The 27,937-nt window shown below is 38.8% G+C and overlaps 1 protein-coding gene across 1 annotated transcript in view; it reads right to left on the reverse strand.

Annotated features, from left to right (window-relative positions):
• The window catches only part of antxr1a (ANTXR cell adhesion molecule 1a), a 70,305-nt gene that overhangs the window by 35,725 nt on the left and 6,643 nt on the right, over positions 1–27,937 (reverse strand). The window contains exons 2-12 of the mRNA XM_079897146.1: positions 17,742–17,813; positions 17,144–17,215; positions 14,877–14,958; positions 14,585–14,618; positions 14,066–14,145; positions 12,755–12,823; positions 12,517–12,597; positions 9,900–9,960; positions 8,698–8,796; positions 1,345–1,414; positions 1,138–1,216 (exon numbers count right to left, since the gene is read on the reverse strand). Of these exons, the coding sequence (XP_079753272.1) occupies positions 1,138–1,216; positions 1,345–1,414; positions 8,698–8,796; positions 9,900–9,960; positions 12,517–12,597; positions 12,755–12,823; positions 14,066–14,145; positions 14,585–14,618; positions 14,877–14,958; positions 17,144–17,215; positions 17,742–17,813 (799 nt within the window). The remainder of the gene's footprint in view (positions 1–1,137; positions 1,217–1,344; positions 1,415–8,697; positions 8,797–9,899; positions 9,961–12,516; positions 12,598–12,754; positions 12,824–14,065; positions 14,146–14,584; positions 14,619–14,876; positions 14,959–17,143; positions 17,216–17,741; positions 17,814–27,937) is intronic.

Below are 27,937 nucleotides of genomic sequence, written 5' to 3' on the forward strand. Positions count from 1 at the left end.
CACCACTTTACAGGCATCAGACATTCCAGCAATCCTTTTAATGAATTTTTTTTCCCCCTTTGTTTGCACAAAAGTTCCCAGCCTGCAGACTGTAGTTGGACCCTGTTATTTTCCTTTTACACATATTTTACTGAGCAATCTGGCTGCATTTTCAAAAGCTAAAATGCTGCAATAATGACTGTTAGCTAGAGAATCCATTGTGATTACCAGTGGTGCGGAGTAACTAAAACAACTAAAACTTCTTCCAACGTGTATCAGTACAGTTTGATTAGCATCACTTTTTTATGTCACATTGACATTTTATGTAAAATACACTTTCCTAAACTGTTTTATATAATCTGAAAATTATATTTTAAAATATATTGTCACTTTAAAACAGTTTTGATGTTGTTAGCTACTTTTTTTTTTTTTTTAAGAAAGTGCTACTTTTATACAACAAGGGTGCATTAAATGATCAGAAATGACAGTGAAGACATTTATAATGTTACATAACATTTCTATTTCAAATAAATGCTGTTCTCCAAACTTTCTTTATTTTACAGTGTCCTTGTTACACAATACAGATAGTTACTGTATTAATAACTATAAATTATGCATTACATGCAACTAACACTAAACCAACCCATATTTTTAACCATATAGTAAGTACATGTGGTTAATTAATATTACTCAGTACTTATGTATAATTACACTCTATGGACACCTTAAAATATAATGTAACCAAAAAAAAAAACTGTTGCACCTCCACACTTCAAGCAGCATAACCATTTTCAAATAACAATAATCCGAAATGTTTCTTGAGCAGCAAATCAGCAAATTAGAATGATTTCTGAATAATCATGTGACACTGAAGACTGGAGTAATGATGCTTAAAATTAAGCTTGGCATCAAAGAAATAAATTATATTTTAAAATAGAATAAAAATAGTCATTTTAAACTGCAATAATATTTCACAATATTACTGTTTTTACTTTAATTTCTATTAGATAAATGCAGCCTTGTTGACCATAAGACTCTTCTTTCAAAAAAAATAGAAATGGCTACAAACCTTTCAACAGTTAGTGCAGCTGCACCAACATTGGTTGTCAAACACAAAAACACAAAAAATAAAGAAAGATAATTGAGAATAATACTTACACAGCTTACAGTGGTGATAGTAACAGAACTAGAGATAAAACTCAGGCCTTCATTCATGCTAACGTAAAGGGAGGCTGCCCTGCAATTCACATGGAAATAATTACTTAAGTCTTTTGAAAACAATATATTACGTTCCGTCATGAGTGAAGCCAAAGTTAAAATTCTGCAACTAGAAAGAATGCAAAAAGGTGTATCTGGGACACTTACGTTCCCTCCTCTCGAAGAACAGGAGCTGGGCACAGTAGATACGTGTCCTCCACTATCAATGGCTTCACCACTAATAAAAAAGAAAAATTTAGAGTAGCGTCAGTTCAGGCAGGTCACGTTAGTCATGCTCGCATGATTCTCAGCAGATACACGTCTACCAATAGGAAAACGACGCCTATCACTGTATACGTATATAAGCTCCTTCAGTATTATCAGCAGCTATTGCGTTTCTCAGGAGCTAATTCCCTCCTTCATCCCCAGCTCCTCCTGTCTTCAGTCAGGATTTGGCATTCTGATTCCCCTTTGAATCAGACTAAATTCTCGAATTATGTTGTACTTTAAAATCTTGAATTATGGATATCTGCAATATATTCATGTTGGTTTTGTTCTGTTTCCCCTAAGGAGGGTTATTGCTGCTCTCCCTGCTCTTATCTATGCTAGGCTGCATGGATGAGCAGGGAGTTCTTGCCCAGAACAGAAACATACCGCCAATCCAAACTGTATGCTATTTGTCAATCGTATTTGACGATAGTGGTCCTGACAGAAGTGCAGACTAGTGACCCTAAAGTATCCGAATGGAAGAGTGGAAGTGGGCCACGGATTACAAAACAGGAGAAATGGGATCAGAGCTCCGGAGCAAGGCCTCCAACTGAGAATCCAGTGGAGGCCAAAAACAATGAATGATTGAAGATGTAAAGGTACATTCTTGTAATTGCAACTTTGTGATTTTGTATCTTGCCATTGCTACACTGCAAGAAATCAAATGGACAGGAGGTCAATTGGTGCTTTAGCAACTGACACAGCCAAAGCAAGAGACAAATATGGCACTACTGCTTTTCCCTTTATCCTGTAGGAAGCTGTTTGTTGGTGTAGGCCGTTGGCTCAAATCCCAAAGAATCCGAATTCTGGCAGAGAGCTTTAATGGGCTGTTTACCCATAGCACATGAGGGAAAGTCATGTTTTACTACTAAGTAAAGACATGTGCACATGGTTTCCACTTGCGTGATAAATCAATAAGAATTATTGTTGGTACCAAATTGCATCTGAGCCTTTAGAGAGGGAAATGGCCTGCATTGGGCTCAAGCCTAAGGGGTGAATTCAACAGCTCATGTGCTTATTCCGCAAATATCTAAATGCTTGAGAATTTTCTTGAGGTTAAAGAAAGGAAATGCAAGTCAAGGACAGCAACACTAGACACCCGCAAACCTCCCCCAGTCCATTCATTGACCGTCAGTTTCATGCAACACACAAGCAAAAACCTTTGAAGAAGAAGCCGTTTCTGGATTTGGCAAGTTTGCAAAGTAAGTGGTATCAAATCTTCAAAAGATGTTCAGATTTCGGTGCATAAAAATGGATTTGACCGGAAATTTAGTGAACTGGCCTGTAACTCCTATAAAGTCCATCCTAATTGTTCATATACATTTTCGTTAATTTCTTTTTTCCACACTGTTCTATTTATGTGATTTCAGCTAATTAAGATTTATTCACTGCTAAATGGCACATAATGGACCCTTTTCACATTTTAGAATTATTGAGAATATTGAGAGACTGATTACATTGGTCAGAAGAGAGAAAGATGTCAAATTTGCTGTGACTCTCTCAGCTGTTGTCTTAAGACACTAAAAGATTTTTTAAATCTTATAAGATTATCGAAATGTGAGACCATAGAGGATAAAAAAAATCATATATTGCTCCTATAGTCTGTGTCGTGCTGCAATCTGAACAAGACACCACACACTCACAGATTCCATTCACAAACAATCAGAGTCCCGACTGTGAACATGGAAAATCTCTTAAATAAACATGACGGACGACGGACAAGAATAATGGCGATTATAGTGTTTGGACTGCTTTTTTCAGAAAATTTGGGGTGGAAAAAAAGGTTTGCATGGAGTCGTGTTATGCTTCCGTTAGCTCGCTTTCTGATTGGGTATCGTTTCGTTCCACGTGACAAAGTACAGTGTGCATGGGCGTTTGTCCTTGGGGTTCCCCCCACACAGCAAGATTTCTGATTTGAGATCGGTGCGCCCCCGAGCAGATTCAATTACTCTTAAGGCCGGGACACACTACTCACTACTCCTAATGTGTGTGCACTAACTTGGATGGGTTGCATGCAGAGGACAAATTCCGACTATGGGTTACCATGCTTGGCCTTCACATGTCACTTTCACTGTTGGCTCATGTCAGACGCCGTTTGGGTTATTGGGCCAATTCAGCATGTCGACAAGAGGCGACAACAAAGTCAGCTTTCGTCGCTGCTAGTTCTTTGACAGCGTCTTGGTGTGTCCTGGGCTTTAGACCACAGGAAAATCGGATAAGATAATCTGTAGAACTATCAAGATAATCGGGACTTTGCCTAGGATTGTGGGAAGGGTAGAATTGGGGCCGATTATCTTGTAGTGTGGGTGCTTTTCGAAACACAGCAGTGTAAGGGGCTGTTCACACGAAACACATTTTTTCCATTCCATTGCGATACTTTTCCATTGTTTTCCAATGTAAACACGTGCTAGACGGACGTCTTTAACCATTGCACTCGCGTCTCACATCTTTTGCAGTGTCTGGTGCATGACATGGCATTCGGAAAATGCAGCGTTCAAGTTAAAAGAAGTTCAACCTGTGTGAACCGGCCCTTAACCAGTTTACTGTAATTTAATGCCAAGGTAATACAATACAAGCAACAGTGTTAAAAATGGTCATTAGATATTTTAAAAATGAAATAAGATTTACAATGTTAATTACTGAAAATGCATCATCACAGTCTGTGATCCTGTGTTTTGTCTATTGTGGTTGGTGGCTTTAAATGTTGGTAAGACAGTCTCTTATATGGCCAGAATAAACTGCAGAGTAGAGTATACTTCGGTTTTTATGCGTGCGCTAGGGTGCACGTTGTGTAAATTTCATCAACATCTTCATAGTACATGTGTACGGTAGACACACATAAAACATTTTTTTATAACCATGCATAGTCTATATGCTCAGCTCGCACATGCACCTTCATTTTTTTTTGCACTAGTTCATTTGTCCAGAAGGTGGCAACACTGTCTTGGCCCATTTCACAGCCATAAAAGAGACGCATAAGACAGAACAACAACAAAAGTCTACTGGAGATGCAACAACAACAGATACCAACATTGACAAACACTTGGGTGAGGGGGTTCAGAGATACATACCACTCTAGTTAAAGTCCAACTGAAATCAAAATTGACTCTATTTACTTTGTTAGCGCATATTACTAGTCTTATGGTGAAAAATTAATCCGTGCAAGTTAATACACAGAAAAAAAATTGTTTGCCGTCGTAATCTTTAATCAAAGTCTGAAAAGTTACTTCCAGTCTGGAATGGCTGATGATGTAGGTTTGACGGCTTGGGTTGGGAAACGCTTAATCACTCCCCTCAAACCGTTAGTCTGCTATGAGTGAGAGATGGAGAGGAGGAGCGCTAGAGTAAAACCCTGCCCTCGGTTCAATATTCCTTTTCACTGGGAAATACGTCACAACACTGGAGAAAAGTCGTTTGCAACTTACGGTTCACGCGGACTTTAAAATACCTATATCATACTATTTAAAAAGTACTACAATTTTATGCATTAATACTAATCTTCTATTCTAATTAGAATGAGACATATTATGCAAATTGGGCAACTTAAAGAGCTACAGTACATATTCCGACTGAAAGTCAGAAGCTAAACACGCTGTAACCACACAGGGCTCTTTCCAACAGCCTGCAATCAGCCTTGGGCTCAAAGTAAGTGGAACAGGTTGTGCATGATGGACATTATTATTCATTGACAGGATATTCTCTCTAGTGTTTACAGTGGTCAAGAAGAGTAAATAAACAGCAGGCCTCCGCAAAGTCAGAGTAAATTTGTTGCAGGTCTGAAAATTTGCCTTTAGGATGGGAAAGTGGATGGGTTTGCTGAATGTTTTTTCTTGTTTCTTTTTTTTTCTTTCTTTTCAAAATACTTCCATCACACAGCTACACTCATCAACCGGATGTTCTGGTCTTTATCGGACACAAACAATTAGCATGGTGCTAGTTTGAAATGTCCAGCTTTAATCAAAGCAAAGATAGGCAAGAAGTGAAGCACCAAAGCTGGTACCCATTACTGATACTGTAAAATAGGATTGCAAGCAGATGACTGGGCTTTGATCTCACATCCAATGCCAATTTTAATGAAATTACGATTGTTTGGATCAAATAAGACACTCCCTGAAGGCTTAATACCATTACACAATCGCAGCATTTGAAATGCCAACATTTGACTCACTTGCACTTCAATAGTTTAACTTCAAAAGGAAAGTTGCCAGGCAACTAACAGCAGATTTTGTTAAAAATACAATGCTTGCACATCTTTTGCATAACTGCCTTAGTAATTAATTTGTGCCATCATTGATGGGCAGAAAACATCTCTTTGTTTTTGTAAAGGCAAAGCTTATTGTAAAGGTTCTCAAGTAGTAACACCAAAATGTGTCACAGGTCTGTAAAATATGTTGCCACCAACACAATCTCACAGCAATTTTTTAATAATCCGCTTAAACCCCAGTGACGGTAATTTTTAGGGGTGGGGTTAGGGGAGGTTGCTTTTTCTAAAAATCAAATGATACAAATCGTACAAATTCATGTGAAATTGCTTGAGGCAAAAATCAATTGAGATTCACTGTCATAGAGCAGTTCTGCTAGTGTACTAGTTTAACTCTGTACTAGTTTTTACTATTATACGGTAGGGGGGCGCTATTAGGCATCTTCTGAAAAAGTACTGAATCTCTGGGCCCTATTTTAACGATCTAAGCGCATGGTATAATGTGCAGGGCGCAAGTGCACTTAGGGCGTTTCTGAATCCACTTTTGCTAATTTAACGATGGGAAAAATGGTCGGCGCACGGCGCATGGTCTAAAAGGGTTGTCCCTATTCTCTTAACGAGTAATGGGTGTGTTTTGGGCGTAACGTGCAATAGACCAATCAGAGTCTCATCTCCCATTCCCTTTAAAAGACAGTTGTGCTCGCGCCATGGCGGATTCGCTATTTACATGGCGGAATTTGCAAGCGGAAAGACTGAACGCTTCTCCAGAGCGCTTGTGCGCGAGTTCAAAGCTCAAGCAGACCATCTATGGGACAAGCCGGATCTTTATGTACACAATATTAATCTTTTACATTGTAATCCTTTTATTTTTAATATTTGGCATGTTTGTGTGTTGCTGCGTCCCTGTGTGTGTAATAAGCAGAGTGTACGCACGTTGTGGACCCGCTTATAGGCGCACATTTCTAACGCGTTCTTTAAATATTTAAAAAATTGCACCATTGACTTTAGACCAGGTTTCAGTTGCCTCTCAAATAGCAACGCGCCAACAATATGCCCGAACACACCTCGTTTTCAGACCAGCAGCCCATGGGCGCACAAATGGGCGCAAATGCATTTGCCATTTAAACAACGTGGCGCATGACGTGAAAATGATAACTGCGTCGGACTGAAACTAGCAAAACACACCTGCGTCATGCTTGGCGCTGCATTGCGCCGGGTGTAAGATACAGTAGGACCCTCTGGAACAAAAGACACGTGAAGAAGAAACAGTTACAAGCAATAGCATATATTTAAGCATATGCATAAAATGATGTGATCATCAACATTAAACAGCATATAATTCAAAACTGCCTCATGATAGGCTACTGAATGAAATGTCGACCCAGAATGATCTACTGTACAGGACTGCGAGGACTCGATCCACTCCATCTGTGTTTTGATCATCGTTCTGAATCCCATCCAGGTTTTCTCAGCTTTTTGTTCTAAATTTTGCTTTATTTATGAATCTTACCCACATTCGAGTGTTGATAAAAAAGAAAGCATGCTAGAGTAAAAGCAGAGGGTATGTTCTTTCTTTTGATATATTGCATGTTCAGATATTCATACAACAAATTATTAGGGGGGAAACTTTTGTGAAATTCATCAAAAATGCCGGCGCGAAGAGTTAATTTCATCGTGCCAATGGCTCATCCGCCAAGCTCTGCAACACTATAGTGTACAGGAAAGGATGCATATCCTGTTTGAAGACGAGACCTACAGTAAAAACTGCAAGGGGTTGAGCTGACATTTGCCTGACGGGCTTTGCAAACTTAGCCTCTTGTGTGGCAGTGAATCTTTCTTATATCGCCTTCATTTGGCAGGAATCCATCCTGTAAAACTCCTAAAGTAGCCTTTAAAAACTGCTATTAGCAAAAAAACAAATGGGACTGGCATTTGTCTTGGCAAGGTCGGTCGTTTCAGGGTTTCTATGAAAACGAGTCTGCTGGGACATTTGGTGGAAAAATGATAGCTAATCAGAAGGGTTTATATTCTGACTCAAATCATTCCAACCATATGGTAATTACGCAAGGAAGTCACGGAAATGTCTTATATAAGACTGCTGTCATCCCACATAACATTTAACCCCCTTTTAAGTAGACTTTTTCTAGCCAGTGATGTGTTCAGCACACACGATCTTTGCAATACATCTTGTAACCAAGCAACCGATTCAGCATTGCGGGCTTAAAGGGATAGTTCATCCAAAAATGAAAAATCACGTCGTTACATACCTGTATGACTTTCTTTTTTCTGTGGAAAACAAAACATTTTTTCCAGTTCAAAGTCCAAAACTACCAAAGTGAGGAACAGACTGAAACTTAAATCCCTATTAGTCTTCATCAACAACTCTATTCTACTCAAATATGCCACAAGTTACAAGACCATCGAAAACCAATAACGTTTGAAATTATTGATGTGCAACCCGAAGTCCACATTTTATTTGAGAGCTTCAGAAGGTCTGTTTCAGGTTTGTTCACCGCACAAAGCTACTGCATGCCTGCATAAGACTTAGGCACACAAGTCACATTTTTTACACTATGGTGCACTATGGTACACTTCACGGTGCTTATTTGGTGTATTTTAGTAGATTGACAGTCTATGGTCACTATGAACTGTTACAGTGCCCTCCACAATTAATGGCACCCCTGGTAAATATGATCAAAACTGGCTGTAAAAAATAAATCTGCATCGTTTATCCTTTTGATCTTTCATTCAAAAAATGTGCAAAATTCTAACCTTTCATTGAAGTAAAATAATTGAAAGTGGGGGGGAAATCACTTACTTAAATGAAAGGTTAGAATTTTGCAAATTTTTTGAATGAAAGATCAAAAGGATAAACAATGCAGATTTATTTTTTACAGCCAGTTTTGATCATATTTACCAGGTGTGCCATTAATTGTGGAGGGCACTGTATATGAGAAAAAAAAAATTGTGTTCCATGGAAAAAAATAACAGCATACAGGTTTAAAACGATGTGAGGGTGATTAAATAATTGCTAGAATTTTATTTGTACTTACTTCTGGTAAGGGTGTCATTTATTCGGAAGCTGCAAAGAACCTTGTCCACATTTCTAGCATGAAGAAATCCATTTCCTCTAACAACAACTTGGAATGCCTCTTTAAAACAGGAAGGTAACATATAACAATGTTAAATCATGTAGCAAATTTTGAAAAGCACTTATCAGGGGCATCAATCCAATTTTTATTTTAAGATTTATTTTCTAAAGGAGGAAGAAATGTTATGGTGCAAAGCATAATATATGATAACATCATCAATATTTTGCTTTAAGGTGTAGTCACGTTAGCAAAATTTCACAAGCAAAAAAGGTCTGTTGTTGCAAAATCTGTGTGGGGAAATTCTTTGTTCTTACTACTAAATATTATGCATTTAAATATTATTACATTTTGTTTTTAATTGAATTTAAGTGCCTTTTCAGCCTCCTTATGAGCATATTTAAGTAATGGTTTACAATTTATTTCGATAGTCCACTTTAGACATTCTACTTTATTTTGCTGCTCCCCAACAGACATTCTGATGATAAGTAACTTTTCTACTATGTCAAATAACTCTCATTTAGAGTATTAGTAAAGTGTACGTTTACTTGATAAAGATGTACTAAAAATGGAAGTTTTTCCTTTGAGCTTTTCGCATACAGACGACATTGTTGTTAAAACGATCCCCATTCACAGGGTTCCGGGAAAACCACTTAAATCGCTGTATTCTGCTGCCAGGCCAGTAGTTGGCGATGTCACCTTGTAAAAAACACTATGCACCAATAAAACTGAACATGCAATATGGCTTTCACAAATTGAAATTGTTGTGTAAATAAAAAGTGCATAAAGTTTTCCGTTTTTAGTTGAAAATGGTGTTATGTAAGTACTTGCAAATTCAGTAGAATGTCTGTTTGGGAGCAGCAAAGTAGAGTTTTAGCAGATATTAAGCAGACAGTCTAATACTCTAAAGAGAGTTAGCTGACGTAGTTCCAAAGTTACTTGCACTAAGTAGAATGTTGGGCTATCAAAATAAAGTATATAAATCCACTTTGTTAAAGGTGTGTAATTATGTGAGGTGTGTACTTTTTTTTAGATGTTAAAAACACAAACAAACCTCACTTCTAGGTTTTTGTTCAAACTAAATCAAACCTACTAGTCTGGAGGATTGTTCGCTACTGTTGCAAAAAAACCATTTTGTCTATTGAGCAGAACAGAATTGTACTCACCTCCAGCACAGATACTGGAAGGTTCTGCAGCAAGAATCTCAATGCATGATTTCTTCAAGATCTGGTGGGTACAAAGATATTTAGCAGGTAAACAACTGGGTTAGCTGACCTAGTAATTCCATTCCCTTAAATTCATAAAACAAACAGTTAGTAGAGAAAACCTTCCACTTTTTTTTTTTTCAGAATAAGTTTATTTTATCTTGAAGGGTCCACCAATGAAATGAAGCAACACCTCTCCTGCGAGTGCCTCAACAGGACAATCCTCATGTGGCGCTTGTGTTTTGAAATGTACATCTGCTTTCGCCGTCTCTTTCCTCTCGTCCTGGAAATAGCCTTCATCAGCCATACTAGCACCTATGTGTGGCGAGATTGTTTTGATCTACATGACTGCCGCCTTCCTCTGTCATCTATGGAAGTATGCCTTCAGATCCCAAGGTCCCTGCTGATTTACGACACTCTTCTCCTGAGCCACAGCCAAGAGCTTTCAGCATGCAGCTAATTGAGAGCAGATGGAGGCCAGCTGGACTGACCCCAGTCTCAGCTCATGAAACAGACAACCTCTGCATGGGCGAGACGAGTCTTTACCCAAATATCTCCTCTTTTCTTCCACCTTCAGAGCTTAAGAAATATAAATCATTAGCTTTCATTGCAAAAAGAAAGGACATGGCTTTGATCGTGTTTGGGCAGACTCCAGCGGACCGTGGGATCAAAGCGGTCCAGGCAGGGCATGGCAGGTCTTTGTTACAATTCGGATACTGTAGACAATCCGTCATCTTCAGACGGGACTCAATGATTATTCTTGTTTGTTATTCTTTGGTTTTTCTTTATTTCTTTTGTTGTTTTTTCATCAAGAGGCTGTTTCTTATGGTAATTTTATCCAAGGGGTCAAGGATTGGCTTGTTGGCATGGCCCTGTTAGCCCCTGCTGGTAAATGCTGTAACTAAATCATCTGAAAAGCATCTTTCTCCAGTGATGGCCATGAAAGATGGGGTAGGTAATTTTCCGAAAGGCTAGCAATAGCGAGTTAGCTTTGAAAGTATAAGATCCCACCATCCCTTCAGAACGTCTACAGAGTCATGCCTCCTTCAAAACACATGAACAAAAGAGTCACGAGAGACGCGTTCTGACTGAATGCAATGATTGGACGAACATTTTATGGTCCTACGCCTTTAACAGACAATATATATAGATACAGTGCTATGCATAAGTTTAGACACCCATGCTAAAGTTGACTAAAAAGAGGAATAAAAAATCATCTTTTGGAAATTGAACTTAATGCCTTAATTTAAAAAATGAGGAAAAATCCAACCTTTAAGGACACCAATTTTCTTTGTGAATGAATAATGTATCGTAAATAAATAAATGTTCTTCCTTAAAATACAGGGTGCATAAGTCTGGACACCCCTATGTTAAATTCCCATAGAGGCAGGCAGATTTTTATTTTTAAAGGCCAGTTACTTCATGGATCGAGGATACTATGCATCCTGATAAAGTTCCCTCGGCCTTTGGAATTAAAATAGCCCCACATCATCACATAGCCTTCACCATACCTAGAGATTGGCATGGAGTACTTTCCATAAGATCATCTCTCAATGCAAATCAAACCAGCTATTAGGCTAACTGAAATAAAACCGTGCCAATCTTTAGGTATAAAGATACATATAAATACATTATGACCACTTAACTTAGTGATTGCTATCAGGATGTGAAGAGATTTTCAACCAGCATTACAGCATTAAAAAATGTTTCTGGAACAAATCGCCTCCCCTGCCTTTAAATATATTTTTAATCACATACTACCAAAGGTTTTGGCAGATATTTATGAAAATAGTCCAATTAGTATTGATTGTATTCGGCAAAAAGTAATTCATAGAAAGTGCATTAATGAAAAAAAAACAAAACAAAAAAAACACCTCATTAAAATTTTAAATTTACATTTAATTGCTTAAATAAAATGACTATAAATAATATATGAAATATATAAGATATATAAATATAAATACAATTTTGATAAAAATACTAAAATATTTAAGTGGTTACCAAAACTTCAGTGATGAGTCATTTTTTAACCACTTTGAATTATATTAATGCTATGTTATTTTTAAAGCTGAAATTCTGACAAATAATAAAATCAAGTTAAAGCTGCAGTCCATGACTTTTTTTGTGTTCAAAATGTACAAAATGTATATAATAAGCAAGTACATCATGAATCTAAACTAAACTGTGTTTTTGTCTTATCCTGAATCACTACGGTACACCTATAATAAGTGTTTATATTCAGACTATTTTAGACTGGTGCGGGTCAAACCACTGTGGAGTATCCCAGTACCTGCGTGACTCGTCATAGACATAAACACAGAGAAGGAGCTCCGGCTACAATGTTCTTCCACAAGACAAATGCAGTTCTGTTTATGAACTGCTAGAGCACCAAAAGTTACGGACTGCAGATTTAAATGGATGGAAACAAAGATGTTATTGTAAAAGGCTATATTTTAGCATAATAATATGTTTTATTTTATATAATCATAAAAAAATACAGTGTGACTTTTCTCACATTACTTAAATATTTCATGAAGAATACAATTTACTGTATTAAACCACATACATAAAAACTCACCGAATCAATGACACCTTGTAGAGCTTCAAAGCCGTCATTTACTGGGAAGACATGATCTTTGCTGTCAGCAATCTTGGCCAGCTATGAAAAATGTACAAATAAATTACAAAAAATATATACAGTATTTACTTAAACAAGTGCAAATTCAAAAACACCCAGCATCATTTACAGAAACCTTGTAAACACTTAAATGGCATAAGTGCCAAGATCTATTTTTGTGCACAGCACACACACACACCTGAGTCTCATTGAAATCTTTTACCCCTACGCAGTACACAGTGGCACCCAGGCTGCGAGAGCGATTGGCCTAAGGGAAACACAAGAACAGGAACACTTCAGACACCTGTAATCTATTAGCCATAAACTGCCTTATCCAGAGCTCATGCTTTTGGCACTGGCTGAACATCAATGAAGAGGACACTGGGTAATTCTAATCATTAGAGATGCTGAATAATGTCTTTGTTGGTTGAAGCTGAGAGGAAAATTGGGTCAAAAACATGGGGATGGGAAAAACTGATTTCAGTGAGTGTGGCTGACATTTTGTATGTAAAAATTGTATGTTGATGATTTATGCTAATTCAAATTGATATTGATATTCTTATTCATTTGTTTACTCAAATATATGCTTAAAATTGGTTAATAGGTTGTAATATTGTTACCCTCTTGTTATAGGATGATGAACAAAAAAGAAATGTGTGATCTAATGAGTTCAAATGGGACACCGATGACTCCATCTTGACCTTGTGTAAAACAAAGCAAGTGTTGCGTCACATTGTTGCTTGCAGTGAAGACACCCCTTGTGAATAAGTGTGCTTAATTGTTAATTGCTTAAACTTTTGTCATGCTTCAAAAGTACACTTATGTTGACTAACATAATTAAGCACTTAAGCACTAACAAAAGTACTTCATTACAATTTTACTGTAGTGTGCTATTCAATATTTAAAGCTAACTCATTTTAAATGTACTAAATTGCAACTTCATTTCTAATGTGTAATTACAAATATATTTAAATACATGACATATGAGTTGCAAAAGAAATTACATTAAAGTATATGCTTGTCGGTACATTCACACTTTATCCATTTCTCAAAGACAATAGAAGTAATTATGAAATTGCATGTACTTAAGTCCTACTTAAGTGGGCCAAAAAAAAAGCACTCTGAAGTTCAGCTAATTGAATTTAATATACGTTTAAACTATGATACATTTTCATTTAATTGCATTTACATGCAATAAACTGTCAGAAAAACATTGCATTCAAATGTCTATTCTTTTAAAGTATTATTTCTGTAACAATACCATTAGCGCTGTCAAATCGATTAATCGTGATTAATTGCATTTAACAGAAATGTTTGTGTATATATACACACACACACACACACACATACACACACACGTTATATGTTAACAAACTTTTATGTTAGATGCGATTAATTGTGATTTAATCCATTTGAGAGCACTAAATACTATTTTTAAAATCATAATAATGTGTACTGTCAACCACTCCACTCCTTTTCTGTCCCTTCTCCTGTCTTTCTTCATTCGTACCTCTCTCTCAGCGTAATAGAAGAGATCTTCATGCAGCTCCCCGTCTGTGAGGCCGATGATGACACTGGCTGTGCGGTATCCTTCACAGAGACACAACATTTGTATCACGTTTGTAACTTGATTACAGATTTTGATAGATATTTTTTTAAGAGAAACATGCAACATGCTGAAACTAGCAAGCAAGTAATTTTGATATCTAAAAGAACAATATGAGGGGAATAAACAGTAATTATACTAAATCGAATCAGCTTAAACCAGCTAAATTGGTTAAGCTGATGACCAGCTTAAATAACCAATTAAGATCATCTTGTTGCTGGTTACCAGTACGAGGTGTGTTTTGGGCACTTCCACTGGTTTTAGCATGGAAACACTGGTTAAACTGGTCTACCTGTTAGGGGTTAATGGTTAACTAGTTTATAGCCAGTTTATCTTCTGTCAGTAATATTAATAAAATTAAGATTGTTTAAACTAGTCTAAACAGTTTTTTCTTTAAGCAAAATAGTGGTTAAATTGACCTACCCTCAGAGTTACCATAGTAAATCTGTTCGCTTGCCTAGTAGTAAAAAAAAAAAAAACAAAAAAAAAAAAAGCAAAGAAAAACATCATAAATATTGTAATCTCAAGCAGATCAGACAGCATTCAACTTGACTGGTTATTTCACTGAACAGTTTTTTAAAAAAAAATTTTTTTTTTAGGTCCATCAGTCTGAGTAGAGGCCAAACATTACCTTGTTGAAGACTATTTAGAGCTATACGTCATAGCTCTGTGGGAAGTACAGCTGAGCCAAAATGATTACTACTGGCTCACTCACCCTCTGAATGCCTTCATGCATAAAAGTGTCTCCACCTGGCCGGACATTCTTGAGTTCCTCCAAACCTTTACGAATCTGGTCCCTGACATTTGCACACAATGAAAAAGAGAGAAAACTACATCATGACCAATAATAATAACAATAATTAACAACAATTAAATAATTAAATAATAATTACATAATTCTGGAGGACATGGAGTGTACGTTTGACCAGCCAAAAGTTTTTAATAATGAAGGTTGTAATATTGCAAAATATTACTACAAATTAAAACTTTTTTTTTCATTTTTAATATATTTATAAATGTAATTTATTCTTGTGATCAAAGCTGAATTTTATGCATTATTACTCCAGTCTTCAGTGTCACATGATCCTTCAGAAATCATTCTAATATGCTGATTCGCTGATCAAGATTTTTTTATTATTATTATCAATGTTGAAATCAAAACAGTTTCTTGCTCCTAAATATTTTTGTGGAAATCGTGATGCACTGCCATTCAAATTTTTTTTTTTTTATTCATTCATTCCTTAATACTTTCATTCATTACATATGCATTATGTAATACATTAAATTGCTCTAAAGTGACAGTATACATTTATAATGTTGCTATTTCAAATAAATGTTGTTCATTGAACTTTCTATTTATCAAAGAATCCTGAAAAAATTTATTACAGTTTCCATAAAAATTTTAAGCAGCAAAAACTGTTTTCATCATTGATAATAATAAGAACCATTATTAGAACAACAATAATATTTCATAACTATAGCTGCAAGCAGCAATAATCATGGCCAAGCACAAAGAAGGCACGAAAAGTCATGTCACCATTGGCTGGGAACATCAGACCAACTGCAACAACAAGGAATTAAAGACATTAAATCAGGCAAAATGGCTGAAAAATCATAAATACAATCACTAGTAATATGGTTTATCTCCTTTGACCAATAGGTGGCGCTGTTACATCTGATCTGGAGTGGTCAGAGTAAGGTGATAATGATATGTACAAAGTTTGGTGTCAATATGGCAAAGCATTGCAGAGATACCTGTACAGCCTCAGAGTTGTTTTGGCATCATGCCATCAACTTATCATACGAAAACTGTTTTGTCTATCGACACAAAATCCAAAACTTTTTGCCGGCATGGTCTGAAAATGATACAATTCGATTTTGGTGAAAATCGGACAAACGGTCAAGGAGGAGTTCGAAAAAGTAGGTTTTGAAAGAAAATCAAAATGGTGGACAAGAAGTTTGGCAAAGTTATGGCAAACTGTGGCAAAATTGGTATCTATGTTCTCAGCATGATCCAATTGATCTATTAAGACCAGTTTCCTTACAATAGGCAAATCTAATCAAAAGTTATTTGCATTTTTTTTAATATATATCCTCATAACTTTTGACCACAAGGTGGCGCTGCCCCAAAACGTTTTGAGAATCTTCTGGGCATGGTGCCAAAGACACATACTGAGTTTCGTAACAATACACCAATGCGTTAGTAAAATATAGCATTTTCCGACAAAATTCAACATGGCTGCGCGTGGTACATTAAAAGCATATTTCTGGTAAGCGTAGTGTGATGTCTTGCGAAATATTTTTTTAAAGTTGAAAAAACTAAACCGTTCCGACTCTTTATGAATTAATGATGGGGGCGTTTTGACCAATTAGATGAAAGCAGCATCAGTGCCACCCACTTGTTGATTGAAATACTCAAGCCATAAACTGATTTGTAAACTACAAACAAAAAAGGAGGTATTCCGTTTGTTATAAACAAAAGTAAATGATTAACCTCTTTCAATTTATCATTATTCCTGTTCAAAGTTCAAACGTACACCGACCACAAATGATACCATGAATAATATTCATTGGCACTGAAAATCAATCATTGACAAATCAACACTTCTCTGGACACATGGAAAAGCCTTAGTCACAGTGAATTTTGGCATTGGCAGTCCACAAAATTGACTTTTATTTAGAAATTGTAAGCCACATGCTGAAGTCATAGAAGTGCTGTTTTAAAGATGGGAGACGATCGATCGCCAAGACCAGGGAATGTTCACAGCAGATGTGTCGTTCTTTATGGGTCATTAACTGTCACTTAATCGATTCTCACAGATTTGGCCTTCTTTTTTTCTTTTTTTCTTTTTGGTAAGAAACTTCTGTTGCCACAAACTCATACTATGGTCAAAGCACTTGAAGACTGCAAAAGTTATCACAATGCATTTGTGCAAACGGCCAGAGTTAAACAGGTAAATAATGAAGATAAAGTTTACTCACCTGTCTTCTGTAAGCTGCATCAAAATCTTGCCCTGATCGGAGAATACAATGAAGGACATCCGCAACTGTGGGCTATATGCAATAACAAATTATAATGTATAATCATGTATATTTGACTTAAATTATTATTTCAATGTAAATTTCAGGTGCACTGTAGTTTGATTGAATTAACTGAAATGGTGTATTATAGTTTTAAAATCATATTTGGTAACACTTAAAAATTCTAACTACAACTACAGACTGTCTGCTAACACTTTATTTTGATGGAACTGACTAAATTCTATAAAACCCTAAACTAACAGTCTACTAATAGTCTAATGAGAGTTAGTTGACATGTAGTTGTAAAAATACTTATTGTTAGTAGAATGTCTAAAGTGGACCATTGAAACAATAGTGAAATATAATTAATTTATTTACAGAACGTTTATTAAGCCAATTAGAAATTAAAGATGCAACTAGTCACTAAATATTTTCAGTTAAACATGTTTTAGAGAGGTGGTGTTTGTGCGGGGAATTTTTCATCCACATACAGTATAGCAGAAAAGATTACATAAAATGACGTACACACACATTTTTGTAAGACTCTGTCTTTGCCTACCTTATGAACTTATGGGCCAGATGTTCCACAAAGTTATATATTTCATTCCAGTGATGCTGCACACTTCCTGATCTGCAGGGTGAAACAGACAAATTGGACACTTACAGTCGAACACCAAGGGGGCAATAAAGATTCACAAGCTGAGAAGAATAGCCAAAGTTTGAGATTTACAGCTGTGTGAATAAGACAGTTTTTTTTTCCCTAAAAGCAGCAGTTCAAAAACTACATCGACACATTTTTATCCTCCTCAGAGGGAAATCGTTCAAGTATCCAGCATCCTCCCAGAGCAGCTGTCTGAATGATGTGATGCCAGCTGCTAATATGCCATTGACTTTGAATTAAGCCAAAGATCTACAATTGTGATCCTTGAATATTACAGTAGTAATGCACTGAAACCTCACATTGGAATTTGACTTTGAAATTAAATTAAATGAAGTAGGGTAAGATAGGGGAGGATGCCCCCCTTAAGAACAATGTGCATTTACTTTTAAATTGTGACATATTTATAAATAACTTAAGGTAACGTACAGGATGATGATGCATCAGCTAATGTGTTATTAATGGAAATCGAAACATTTGCTACTAGGGTAAGATGACTTCCTACCTGGGTCAAGAAGCCCCCAACAGGCCAAAATTTTACAAAATGTATACATTAATTTTGATATCATTCTTATTAATATATGTCATTAATGTAACTATAATACTGTATCAAATATTCTATTTAAAATTGTCTTTTGATATTTTAGTTGAACAATTGAACAACCGGTGACAGACAAAGCAGAATCCTTTCAAAAGAGTGTCAAGTCTGTGTTTGGGTTTGATTTCATGTTAAAGTTTTCTTGTCTTTTATTTTGAAATTTTTCAGTCATGTTTCTTGCTCATGTCATGTGATTCCCTGTTCCCCTCATGTGATCTTGGGTCTGTTCATGCCCTGGCTGCATTCCAGTCCAAAATTGTCATGCCCTTCACTCGCTAACTTCCCTCCGTCTCTTCACTCGGATGTACGTCATTGCTTACGTTGCATGAGTGCCCACTACTGGCGGAAACTGCAATGGGCTGAATTGGAACGTCGTAAGCCCTTGATCACTTGGAATCAGCTGTGGAGTTGATTTATTATTTACAATTTTTTTCCCTTTAAGAAAATTGTTTAATGCAGCATCCAAATGTATATAGGTGTGTTTGGGTTGTTTTAAATAAAAAATATATATATATAATTAATATATCATAGAGTTGTTAGTTGTGGTGGTGATTAGACGAGATTTGTGGTGACGCCACAAACGTACTGCATTGTGGGACATATAGGTGCCTGAAGTGTACATATGAAGTAGACTCGCTCCCTCAGTCAAAATCGAGGGAACGAGGGTCTGTCCATATAAACTTCCCTCATCCACTTCACGAAGTGGAGCGCACTTCAAAATGGCAGCAGGGATTCCCCCGAGGGGAAGTGCTTAGGGAAGTTCGCAAGTGCGTGTCTAAAAGTGGACTGGAACGCAGCCCCTGTCCCAAATGGCACCCTAAACACTTACGGTCTTCCTACGAGTGTGCACTTTGGTGACGTAATGGTGCTTTGACTGCTGTGGAGTTCGCTTCAGTGCGGGCTCTGCAAAAGTGTGCATCGAGGGTGCATATCGACCGTGAAAAGGGGCGCTCGCGAGCACCCTACTGAGACCTAAAGTGACAAATGATACACCCTATGGTCTCATGGACTTAACGGACAGGCGCACGCGGCACCCATTGTATGTCCACAAGACCATGGGCACTATTTTAAGGATCTAAGCGCATGGTCTAAAGCGCACAGTGCAAGCGCACTAGTTTACGGGAAAAATGGTCAGCGCACCCGGCACATGGTCTAAAAGGGTTGTCCCTATTATCTTAATGAGTAATGGGTGTGTTTTGGGCGTAACGTGCAATAAACCAATCAGAGTCTCATCTCCCATTCCCTTCAAAAGCCAGTTGTGCTCGTGCCATGGCGGATTTGCTATTTTACATGGCGGTATTTGCAAGCGGAAAGACTGAACGCTTCTCTAGCGAGGAAATGGATCTGTAAGTGTACGCGCTTTGTGGACCCGCCTAAACGTGCATATTACTAACGCGCTCTTTAAATAACAAAAAAAATACTGCGCCATTGATACTGCGCATTCTATTTGTTTGCCTCAAAATAGCAACGCGCCAACAATGCACCTGAACACACCTCATTTTCAGACCAGCGCCCATCGGCGCACAAATGGGTGCAAATGCATTTGCTATTTAAACAACGAGAAAAAGATAACTGCGTTGGGCTGAAACTAGCAAAACACACTTTTTTTTATTGTATTGTATCTCTCACGGAGGAGCGGAAGCATAAAAGGAGGAGCAACAATCGTGAAGGACGAGATAGGACCAGGCCTGACTATTTTATTTGCTGTTTTGTTTTATTATGTGTGGCGGCAGTCGACCGCGAGAAGCTGCCGTCTTTACTTTCATTTTTGTATTTGTTTATTTATTTCTTTAGTTCTTATAAACTAGTCTAACTCAAACGTTGTGGGAAAATGTTTTTAGATGAAAACTGAAAGAGTTGTCAGAAGCTTAGTGACGGTGACGTTGAAGTTATGGCACTGTGGTGTAGTTCGTTTATAGTTGTAAAAGTTGTGTTCATATGTGAAAATTATCTTGATGGACAAAATGTGTAAGTATCATAAACTTGTGTTGATCACAGAATTTGTTTTTTTGTGATAACCCAAAAGCCAATGGAAAAATCCTATTGGGTTTTTGTTGAGGGAACCAGATGCGAACTGCCGGATGGCCTTCAAAGTGATGTCATACGTGCACTAATCTATTTACAAATAAGTTACATTAATTAGATATTACATATAATTTGGTAGCAAAACAGAAAAATGTTGCACATTTTATTGGTGCATTTGCAACTGCTTTTTATCACTTAATTAGAAGCACCACAATTACTAAATTGTTGTGTTTTACATAGGAAGTACTGAACGGACATTTAGTGGTTCATTTTAAAATGCAAAGTATTGAAAATCTAAATAAAGCTCTGTAAACACTTGCATTTTTACAACACTTTAGCCCGGCTTCACAGACAGGGCTTAGATTAAGTCAGGATTAAGCCTTGGTTCAACTAGGGCATTTCAGTAGCTTTTATTAATGTGTCTTAGAAAAAAAAAATACTGGTGTGCATATTGAGACACATCAATGGCACTGACACATTTTAAGATATTTCAGTGCAAGTTGTTTTCAGTTAAAACAGCTGAAACATGCATTTCAGTCTGGGACTAAACTTGTGTTAAAGTGTGTCCCATGGGATAATCAAAAGTTCTCAACACACTTCTCGCAATCTTCACGCTCACTTGAACACTTGGGCCAAATACAGCAAATATGTCATGTAAGTAGACAAGTGGTCAAGTGCAAAGACCGCAAGTGTGTGTATTTGGACAGGCCCCTTGTCATTTGGTTCCTTTGTACATGTGTCTTGTTTTAATTGTTTACTTAGATTCATGTGTCGTGCTCTCATTGGTTCTTGCTTCATTAGTTCTGTCTGTTCATTGGTTGTTTTTGTCATTTTACTCAAGACAAGGCAAACATGAGGGCTTCAATACATGAATGGGCATGGATTTAAGCTCTCATGTTTGCCTTGTCTTGTCATGTATTAAAGTTGCTGTTCCATGTTTCCATACGTTTAGAACGTTTATATGCATACATAGCTATATTACACACTAAATGAAAGGTTAAAAATAAAATAAAAGCATAATAGATGCCATTTAATGTTTTAGTTCCAGTATAACTACCTCATGAAGGCATTCTGCTTAATGCAGTTGTCAATGTGCCAGATGTTATTTCAATGATGCCATGTCTAGTGCAGAGCAACGACCATTGATTCGTTCAAATGATGTACATGTTGTTATAATGTGTAACTCTGCCAAAGATTAAATTGCTTCCAGATGATCATGTTTTTGCATAGTAATGCTGTTTAAGAATCCAGGCCCTGCCCTCAAACCTATCTCAAAGTGATAGTGGTTTACTCAGATGTGCACATTATATTAGTTATTAAATAGATGTCATCATTGTTGCTATTTTACTTATTTGTTAGAGTACATGTATGTCAAGTACATTGGAGAAATGTGTTTTGCTACACTTTAAAAGTGTTTGAAATGTGTAAATTTCATGGATAACAAAATATCAAATTAAGTAGCATCTGCAATGTGATTTTAGTAAATGTATGAAGTGTATATGATTTTTGTACTATTTAAAACCAAATTAACTTTGTTACATTTTGATTTAAAAGAGGGTGTACTGTATTATTATTATATTATTTTATTTTTTATTTGTGCTATAAAATCCACAATATATTCACAGTGTAAAACGTCCTGGCTGCGTATGCAACCCACCGTTACCTGAAGGAGACAACAGAGGACGTAGTCCCTTAGCCACTATAGCTGGACCACCGCTGACTCCGAGTTACTCTCGCCTCCTTATCGTAAAGCAACTAGTGCGTGCATCCACTTCCGTATTTATACCCGCGCCGCGGGGGGCAGAGTGTGTGATGCGAATCACGCACGCCTATTGCATTGGCTGCGTCTGACGTTCTCGACTGAAAGGGAACACCTACACAGTAGCACTCATAGAATATGGATATTTTTGTTGCATAGCAATATTTTGTTATGGCACTATGGCTTCTACTGACTAGGTATTGCTCTGGAACAAGTGTAAAATAATACATCTGCACATAAAAGGCATTTGAAAAGCAACAAAATAATTGGTGATGGGTTAGTACAGTAAATTTTTTCAACACACTTTGATTTTACAACAATTTTTTCAAAATTTTAACATTAAAATCTGTTTGTTTAAATAAAAGCCGACCTCTGGGACATAAAAATTCCTGTAGTTGAAGAAAAACTTACATATTTTAACAATGTCCAAATAATAAAGCTGAAACAAAAGAAGATATTTGGAAAGAATGGTGGTAACCAAAAAGTTAACAGTAGCCATTGACTTCCATAGTATGGAGGGGAAAAAACTGTTCCTCTTCAGTCAGTCAGTCGACGCCACGTTGAGACAGACGAATAGGAATCTCGCTAGAGAAGCCAATCTACTTCGAGTTAAACTAAAACAAGCCAATACACATTGGCGTGCAATCATTTGCATCAGCTGTTCAGCCTCGCAGAGCGAGTATATAATGAGCAGAAGGTCTCAAAACCAGCGGTACCCAAATTTTCAATAAAAGAGCAGTTACTTCATCTCTGGGTCCAAAGAGGGCCCAGAGAGCAGTGGGGGGAGAGAATCCTCACCACTCTCATCCGCCTCTTCTATCGCCAGCGGGTTCGAGAATGCAAACAAGCCGCCTCCTGCCCCTCCTGCCCCGTGGAACCAGGTAAGTGTTACACAGCACAGTCAGACTCAGCTACGGGCCGCCTTCCAGAGAGAGCCTCCCGAGCCGAGTCCCTGTGTTCCACCTCGCTGCCCCACTCCGGGTACGCCTACAGCCCCTACTGGCGAAGGACGCGATAGTGCCGGTCCCTCCAGCCGATATGAGGTCAGGGCACTACAGTCCCTACTTCATTGTACCCAAGAAAGGTGGTGGGCTACGACTGATCTAGGACCTGCGAGTTTTGAATCGAAGCCTTCAGAAGCTACCGTTCAAAATGCTCACCCAGAAACGCATTTTCGAATGCATCCGTCCCCGAGATTGGTGAAGGACGCGCACTTTCATGTCTTGATTCTTCTTCGACACAGGCCGTTTCTGCGCTTTGCGTTCGAGGGTCGAGCATATCAGTACAATGTCCTGCCCTTCGGGCTGTCCCTGTCTCCCTGTGTCTTCACAAAAGTCAAGACTTGTTCCCATGAGAGAACAGGGTGTTCGCATCCTCAACTATCTCGACAACTGGCTCATACTAGCACACTCTCGAGATCAGTTATGCGAACACAGGGACCTTGTGCTCAGGCACCTCAGCCAGCTGGGCATTCAGGTCAACTGGGAAAAGAGCAAACTCACCCCCGTGCAGAGGATCTCTTTTCTCCGTATAGAGTTGGATTCGGTCACACAGACAGTCCATCTCACAGAGGAGCGCGCTCAGTCGGAGCTAAACTGCTTGAACACATTCAAAGACAGGACGGCAGTCCCACTGAAATTCTTTCAGCGGCTCCTGGAGCATATGGCAATGGCAGCAGCGGTAACCCCGCTTGGACTGCTCCATATGAGAACGCTTCAGCACTGGCTTCACGGCCGAGTCCCGAGATGGGCGTGGCATCATGACACTCACCGGGTGGCTATCACAGCTGTGCTCCCGGGAAAATGGCGACTCCACCCCCAGGCGGTTCAGCTAATCTGGAGAGAGTCCGGAGAGGCTCAGGTAGACCTGTTTGCCTCCTCAGAGACCTCCCACTGCCAGCTGTTTTACTCCCTGACCGAGGGAACACTCGGCACGGACGCACTGGCACACAGCTGGCCCCGGGGCCTCCGCAAATATGCGTTTCCCCCCCAAAAAAGTCAGGCAGGACGAAGAGCAGGTCCTTCTGGTGACTCCCTATTGGCCCACCCGGACTTGGTTCCCAGAACTCATGCTCCTCGTGACAGTCCCTCCCTGGCCCATTCCTCTGAGGAATGACCTTCTGACTCAGAGACGGGGTACCCTATGGCACCCGCGTCCGGACCTCTGGAAACTCCATGTCTGGTCCCTGGATGGGACGCGGGGGTTCTGGGTGACTTACCCCCAGAGGTACTTAACACCATCACTTCTGCACGGGCACCGTCCACGAGACATGTGTACACCCTGAAGTGGAACCTGTTCGTCGAGTGGGGTTCTTCTCGCCGAGAAGACCCCCGAAGATGTTCGATAAGGTCCGTGCTTTCCTTCTTGCAGCAAGGGTTGGAGCGTAGACTGTCTCCCTCCACCCTGTCGCTATTTCAGCTTATCACGACCACATAGATGGCAAAACAGTAGGAAAGCACGACCTGGTTGTCAGGTTCCTTAGGGGGGCGAGACGATTAAATCTTCTTGGTTCCCCCTCCATACCCTCTTGGGACCTTCCCCTGGTGCTTCGAGCACTTTAGGATGCTCCCTTTGAGCCTTTGCAATCAGCAAGCTTAAAGCTTCTTTCCACGAAGACTTTGCTGCTGATTGCACTGGCCTCTGTCAAGAGGGTAGGGGACCTGCACGCATTTTTGGTCGACGAATCATGCCTAGGGTTCGTGCCGGGTGACAACCAAATTGTACTGAGACCCCGGCCTGGCTATGTGCCCAAGGTTCCTACCACTCCCTTCAGGGACCAGGTAGTAAACCTGCAAGCACTGCCCCTGGAGGAGGCAGACCCAGCCCAGGCTTTGCTCTGTCCCATTCGCGCTCTGCATTTGTACGTGGACAGAAGTCAAAGTCTCAGGACCTCAGACCAGCTCTTTGTCTGTTACGGAGGCCAGAAGAAGGGAAAGGCTGTCTCAAAGCAGAGGATGGCCCACTGGAAAGTGGATGCCATCGCCTTGGCTTACCAAGCACAAGGCGTGCCCTGCCCGTTCAGGTTGCATGCACACTCCACGAGAGGCATTGCATCCTCCTGGGCATTGGCATGTGGTTCCTCGCTAACAGATATCTGAAGAACTGCGGGCTAGGCAACATCTAACACGTTCGCTAGATACTATAGCCTACGTGTAGAGCCGGTCGCCTCCCGTGTTCTCACCCTAAACGGGTAGAAGCACTGAGAGGCCCGGCTCTGTCGGCTGTGCACCCTTATTGCTCCAGAGTGAAAAACCTCCAACACCCTCGGCCCGGACATGGCGGAGCGTCCTGCACCAGGCCTTTATCCGCTGAATCCTTGAGAGCCGGATCTAGGCTGGGTCCCATATGTGTGACCCTACGGGGATCCCATATGTGTATATTCTCCACAGCTGCTCTTAACGGAAGCCTGTGTCTTTCCCTTGGGCTAAGTCACCCACTATTCATATGTAGTACAACCTTCAGGCTAGTCCATGTATTTCCCACACAAGTCTTTGAAGAAGTGGCTTCAGCAGCGTTCTCCTTCCTAAACCGAAAGGGCATGCTTTCTCTTCGTTATCCAATAGCCTCACTGTCTCGACATGGCTTCGACTGACCGACTGAAGAGGAACGTCTCGGTTACTTATGGTAACCCTCGTTCCCTAAAGGAGGGAACGGAGAAGCCACGTCCCATCGCCACATCTACTGCTGCCTGCCAGTGCAGCCAGCTTTTCAGGCTTGGCTCCTCAGCAAAAAACTGAAGTGCAATCGCAGCTTCTGCTAATTATACACCCGCGCTGTGAGGCTGAACAGCTAATGCAAATGATTGCACGCCAATGTGTATTGGCTTGTTTTAGTTTCAATCGAAGTAGATTGGCCTCTCAAGTGAGATTCCTATTCGTCGGTCTTGACGTGGCGTCCCCGTTCCCTCCTTCAGGGAACGAGGGATACCATATGTGACCGAGACGTTTGGTTACCAACATTATTCAAAATATCTTCTTTTGTGTTGAAAGAAACTCATACAAGTTTGGAGCAACAGGAGGGTGAGTAAATGATGACAAAATTTTCATTTTTGGTTGAACTATCCCTTTAAAGGTGCAACTCCAACTACTGTACCTCATTACTGTATATGTTTAGAATTATTAATTGCAGTGAAATGATGTGAGATATTAGGCACTGCCTCTGTCCTCCTCTCGCTCTCCTTCTATGCTTGTCTTTATCCCTCTCTCATTATTTTTCCATTGTTAGTGGGATCCAGGGCTCTAAAGCAGCCAAAGCAGGCAGGGTTCGGAACATCTGGAGCTGATGGTGAAATGGTTTAACAAGAGGCAAATGGTATGTGTGTGTGTGAGTGTGTAAAAGAGAAGGATTTATTTAAATAGCTATAACTCCTAATGAACTAGCCTTCTACAGCGTCCCAATATTGCCTATTCATTTTCACTGAAATTGGACTGGATTGTCACATTATTCAGTTCCTCCCTAACACAAAGGTTTAGATAATCTCTGGGAATGGATGGGAGCGCAAAACCCACCCCAAACCACATCTCTTAGCTTTTATTTCAGTCCTTGAACAGGTCAACGAGGACATTTCACTTCTATTGGCTCAAAACAATAGCAGTTAGCCTAGCAACCATTAGGTAAATTATGTTTTGTATTATATTTAACCTTTGCTCAAGAATAATTTGGTGTTCAGAGCCAGATAACTAGAAAAGTAAACCTAGAATATTATTTCAAAATCAGTAAATGTGCTCAGATATCATTAGATTAATGCTTGGTCATAAACTGTAATAGAAGTATTAAAGGTCTTACTGCAAAAGTAAGCCATGGATAATGTATAGGCAGCCAGTCACAAAAAATCATAAAGTATCCAATACTTGTTTAATTAAAAACACCATAAACTGACTCAAATAAAGTTAAAGTAGCTAATTAAAAAGATCCTTAATTTTATTAGAATATTAAATACTAAAGTAAATTATATAAAAAAAAAATTGAAGTATCAAAAAAGTACAGTAAATGTTTATAAATATCTAGGCATGGTATCAATCATGCCTATTTTAGTATTCATACAGTCATAAACTCCTAGTCTACAATACTGATATTAAACATAAATTAATGTGTCTTTTATTAACGTAAATTGCATTATTTGCATGAGAAAGTAAAAGTATAATATCATTACTAGAGAAACTGCTAATAATACTCAGCTTATGACAAAATTCAGTCCACGGCCAGAATAATGATTATTCACTTCATGTTCATGTCTCTGAAGATATATAGAGCTTTGGCATCACACAAATGCACTAAATCAAAGAAATACACACTAATATGAATATAAGCTGCAATTACATAATGAATATAATACCTCTTACAAAAATGGTCCTCTGGATCATGTCCAAAACACCATGGTAAAACTGTGGTACATTTTGGTACTTTGTCGTATGAGACATGTAAAATCTGAAGTGCAAAGAGTGTAGGTGCATCTTTTTTTGGAAATGATCTAGGGTGCCCCCTGCTAAACACTCACCCAACTTCGACAGTCGAGTGAAGATTAAAAATGGATTGCAGAAACATTTCTCGCGAGGAAGCTTGGATGTTTACTAAACTTTTCTTTACAAAAGCAAGCTTGTGCGAAGAATGTTGCGTTCCAGATCACTCAACCCTCTACTAGGAAATAACATCTGGAACGCCGCTCAAAGTCAGACATCCGACCTGAGAACTCGAGGTAGATCTATCAACCCCAAC

This window comes from Squalius cephalus (assembly GCF_949319135.1).
Source record: "Squalius cephalus genome assembly, chromosome: 16".
NCBI lineage: Eukaryota > Metazoa > Chordata > Actinopteri > Cypriniformes > Leuciscidae > Squalius > Squalius cephalus.